The 4,831-nt window shown below is 35.0% G+C and overlaps 1 protein-coding gene across 3 annotated transcripts; it reads right to left on the bottom strand.

Moving 5' to 3' along the window:
- Positions 1-550: 550 nt before the first annotated feature.
- LOC147567869 (uncharacterized) lies at positions 551-2,727 on the bottom strand. 3 transcript variants are annotated; one of them, XM_086670132.1, is made up of 6 exons: positions 2,554-2,727; positions 2,318-2,376; positions 2,178-2,234; positions 1,393-1,554; positions 901-997; positions 551-736 (listed from the first exon to the last, which is right to left on the bottom strand). In XM_086670132.1, exons 4-6 carry the CDS (start codon positions 1,509-1,511, stop codon positions 716-718), a joined length of 237 nt encoding a protein of 78 aa, XP_086526258.1. In that variant the 5' UTR covers positions 1,512-1,554; positions 2,178-2,234; positions 2,318-2,376; positions 2,554-2,727; the 3' UTR covers positions 551-715. The 3 variants fall into 3 exon arrangements, with proteins under 3 accessions (XP_086526258.1, XP_086526251.1, XP_086526265.1); XM_086670125.1 differs by lacking the exon at positions 2,178-2,234; XM_086670139.1 differs by lacking the exons at positions 2,178-2,234; positions 2,318-2,376; positions 2,554-2,727 and having other exon boundaries at positions 1,393-1,936.
- Positions 2,728-4,831: the final 2,104 nt, after the last annotated feature.

Here is a 4,831-nt window from a genome sequence, read left to right as displayed (position 1 = left end):
CTCTCTAGTCTTGGGGCGGATACCTGCAGTGTGCTCCGAATTTATCTGAATTCTTCTTGTTGTTGCTTGATCTAATGAAATGTGAGATATCAAAATCACAATGACCGGGAAGGAGAAATCATACGTGTGAATTTTTTAAGGAATAGTACAGGAATAGTATGTTGGAAACGAAGTCGATATTGGCTCGACTCGACTCGTCAAACTCAAAAACGGAGCACGCTATCGCAATGTTATAGTCGAGCACTTTAATTTGAAGCAAAAAACCACCACTACAAAAATTAAGGCTATTGCCGACGGTACTATACCGTCGGTAACTTAGAAAACGCCGTCGGAAATAGGTACTCTCGACGGAGGGAAAGCGTCGGCCAAAAAGGCGTCGGGAATACTATTGTCGACGAAAATGGCGACGGAATTGCACTGTCGGCAGGTCCATTGCCGACGGAATATATACCGTCGGCAATATTTTTCATAAATTTAAAAAAAAATCCGCACCCGTTGCTGCAGTTGATGATCCGTAAACTGCAGCAACGTAACGAACAATAACCTGCTATTTCTATCATAAACATAAATCTCAACAAATTTATAACAAATCAATCCAAATGTATATTTATAGAATTCAATACATTCATAAATTAAATATAACTATCCACAATCATACTTTATCTCGCAATTTCATTTCTTCATTTTCGGACCCCTTCCGTTATTTCTTGGCGGTTCAAACATCTTTCTTCAAAACCTGCATAAACAAGAAAAAAAATACAACTTTCGAATGCATGCGTATATAGAGAGTAAAACATGAAATTCGTGAAATTCGCAAATTAAGAGTTCTTCAATAAATAGGAAACAAGTAAACCATGAAGTTCTCAAATTACAATTAGACAAGTAAAAAAATTTAATAACCTGTCGAACATATGCTAGCTGTACAGCAACTGGAGTAACTTCAATCTCTATCTCATCATCAACATAGTTATCATCCATTAGAGTTTCTTGACCAATTCTGTAAACATAAAAATAACGGAAAGTCAGAAGAAAAAACATTAGCTTACACTACGCGGCCCCATTAGATAAAGGGTAATGAATCCAAAGCCGACATACAAAGGAGTAATGATAGACTTGATAACTTGCACCCATCACCTATCTTATACTTCAATTTTTGGTCCATAAAGATGCTCAGACCATAAAACAGTAAAAAGCATAATACCAGTGGTACAAGACTATAAGCAACAGCAACCATAAACCTCATTCATGAATAGTAAACAATAAAGGGATGAAAAAGTTTTGGAGTCCGGTAACGCAGCAACGATTTTTCGCCTGGCTGCCTGACCAAGCACCAACTAAAAGAAACGCTACGGTTTGCTTTCACGTTATAATTCCATAACTCAATATACATACCTTCTAGTTGAAAGCAATTGTTGTTCTGCCTCTGTATATTTATTCAACTTGACCAAAGAACAAGCAACGTTGTAAGCCAGCTCAAAGCTACTGTTTGCTTTCACTTTGAGTGCATCCATCGTCCCTTGAACCTCGAAAGCTCTTCCAGTGGAAACAATACGCCTGCTCGGGGAAACCCGTTGTTAGAAAATAATAGATTTCATGGTTTAAGTCTTTCAGAAGGTTATAACCTTGAAAGACTACCAAAGCTTAGGGCTACAAAGTACAAACCCACATCCGGACATCTTAATAATAACTCAAACAAAATACTAATGAACATACAGAAGTGATGAAGTCTAAGCCGATTATATTTCATGATCCAACTGATTCATTCACAATTTTCACTTTATTCTTATGAACTAGAGAAATTCCAAACTAATTAAACCAACATAGTTTTCTATTAACAATTTCATGAACATTTAACATAAATTCCAAACTAATCAAACCAACATAGTTGTCTATTAACAATTTCATGAACATTTAACATAAGATCCAAAATTAAAACAACCACATATGTAAAGACAATCACATATATAAGGACAATCACATCTAAACCAAAATTTATTCAATAGTTGATTAAAACCCACTTGTGATGGCAGAATTCTAGAAACCCAAAATTTGATGCCCAAGATGCTAAAGAGTGTTAATTGACTAAAACCCAAATTCCACAAATCCCTTTTCACATTAAGTTATCCAACAATTTTGGTTCAAATCTTTAACTAAAACTCAAGAAGATGATGACTTACCTAATAAAATTAGAGAAGAAAAATCTTTAACTAAAACTCAAGAAGATGATGACTTACCTAATAAAATCAGAGAAGAAAAATTAGGCATATTTTCAATAGAAAAAAAAATAGAAACTTAGAAGGAAAAATCAGTCAGTTACCTTTCTTCCTCTCAAATACTTACTTCTTTAGTTTCTTTAATCCAATAGCCAATGTTGAACTGGAATGTAGAAAAAGATACAAAAAGAACAAAAGTTTAACCTAAAATTGAATCCAAAGAAGTTTTTTGGATCATAAACCAAGCTAAGACAAAGGCTTAGCAATTTCCTAAATCAACTCAGAAATCACGTTGAAGAGAGAGTGAAGAAGAGAGAGAAACAGAGAGAAAGGAACTTACCAAGATGAAAGATCTCCTCAACCAAGAGCTAGGAATTGATTTCCTCAACCAAGAGCCGGAGAAAGTAACGAGCAGACCAGAGAGAAAAAGAGGAGTGAAACTGGTTTTAGGGCTTTTTTTGTTCTCATCTAGGGCTATTTTGCTCTCCTATAGGTAAGACATAATGGGAACTCTAACGACGGCAAGGGATAAAGTGATCGGGAGTAAATTTGGCGGAAGTATTTTTCGTGAAACGCTTTGTTTTCCGCCAAAATAAAATATCCCCGCGCAAAGTATCACTGACGGAATGGATAATATCCGTCGGCAACTAACCACTCCTGACGGAAAACATCACCGTCGACAAACACTGTCGGGGAAAGAAAACACGGGAAGTTCACGGAAGTGATCTATGCCGACGGTTTTTCGTAAAACCGTCGGCAGTAATAACCTATACCGACGGTAAATATGAAAACCGTCGGCCATATAAGCTATTGCCGACGGAATTTAGGGTCACCGTGTCGGCAATAAAGTGGGATAACCCCAAAACTCCATCATGTGACTGATATCCTTAGTTTTCGGGATTAATCAGGACAAATCCAATGGAGGGCATGCCTTCCAAGTTTTTAAGCAAGATCCCACATTCTCGGGTGCAGCCGACAAGAATCAGATTTTAACTCTCTTGTGTTCAACCAGAGAGAGTAAAAACTGGATTCGAACGGAGAACAACAAAGTATTGTTGTGCAACCTCCCAAGATCCTCCTGTCCAAAACAAGAAGGTTACGTACCACAATGAACCACATTTCTTATATTCATTCTGTTAGAGATTGAATTGTTGGAATTTTGGACAAGTTATTAAGTAATCTATTTTATAAAATCAGAAATTAATTTTTATAATGTTTGAATTTGAAATTTATGTCTAATAGTTATATCTTTTGATAAATTATATGAAGAGATATCTCTTTTTGTGAAAAGATTTTCTACTTGAAAAATGTCTCTTTGTATTCTATAAATAAAGTTTTCTCTAAACAAACTAGATGTTGATGAAATAATATGTAGAAAAAATATCGAAAAACCTTTGCCATCCTCATTATGTTCTAATGCTCTTTAAGTGAAATTTCCACAAGTTACTTGGTGTAGTTTCACAAAGGCTTGTCATATCTTGGGAAGCAATTTGCCTTGTAACCTTCAAGTAATCTCGAGTGAGAGGGGGCAAATAATGCTTTAAGGAAAGTGTACCTTGTACACGCTTCAAGCCTATAATTTCCATCCCTCTTCTATTCATCTTTATTTGTTCATTTGAAGACAAGTTTATAACAATCTTAAAGCATTATTTACATAGAGATTGAAACTACAATAAAACAAACTTTTGTGGAGTGCTTTGTCGTTTAGAATTGGATCACCAATATTCCTACTTTAACAATCCACAAGTTATCCATCAGATAAGTTTTTCCATCTTCTTCTATATTTGATGTTATTATTTTTGCTTGGTATTATTTTGCGAAAACAAGAAGTGGAGAAACAAGAATAAGGAGGGTCGTAAATTGGATAAGTCTTATTTCTTATATTATTACTGAACCATTTTATTAGTTATACAATTGAGTACTATTGTTGTGGTTTCAAATATGGTTCAATTCTTGATATTAATTATTTGATATATGCATAATGCAGTGATTTTTTTTTTAATTAAGTACAATTAACAGTCATGTGAAGGGTGAATACTGAAACGGTAGGGTCAACATTTGGATGATGCCTTCTGAATCTTCTCATCTTTACAAAGAGATGCGAGAGCAGTATGGAAGGGTTACTATAATGAAATAGTAAGCCTATTACTACAAATGCATGGGGAAATACAGGAAAAGAAAAAAAAAAGAATAAGAAACATGAGAGGTAAGTCTTTATCATGGTTGGAAGAAAACCGAGTGACACATCATGACGGTACAAATGTGGAGTTTGTATATTTCACACTACAGAAATACGACAACAAAAATGTGCCACAAAAACTTTCATGGACTCAACAATAAAGGTATGTTTGTAGTGTTCATCAATCTTGATAAATCATCCATAGTTGTGGGCGGTTTGAGACTTACATCAATGGGTATTAAAAAAAAGAATCTGGTGTGAGAAAAAATTTTGTAGGTCTTTCATAAAAAAAAAAAAATTGGTAACAATTTGGAAGGTCACACAGAGGGTTTCTTGCACACTACAAAAATAGAGACTTTTAGCGACGGCTTAAAACCGTCGGTAATAGAATATAACCGTCGCAGAAACTATTTAGTGACGGTCAAAATCCGTCGTGGAA

Source organism: Eschscholzia californica, unplaced genomic scaffold, assembly GCF_041429995.1.
Source record: "Eschscholzia californica isolate CP2 unplaced genomic scaffold, dmEscCali1.0.p SCAF_1, whole genome shotgun sequence".
Taxonomy (NCBI): Eukaryota; Viridiplantae; Streptophyta; class Magnoliopsida; order Ranunculales; family Papaveraceae; genus Eschscholzia; species Eschscholzia californica.
Note: the sequence above shows the minus strand (reverse complement) of the source record. Positions and strands in the feature narration are given on the sequence as shown.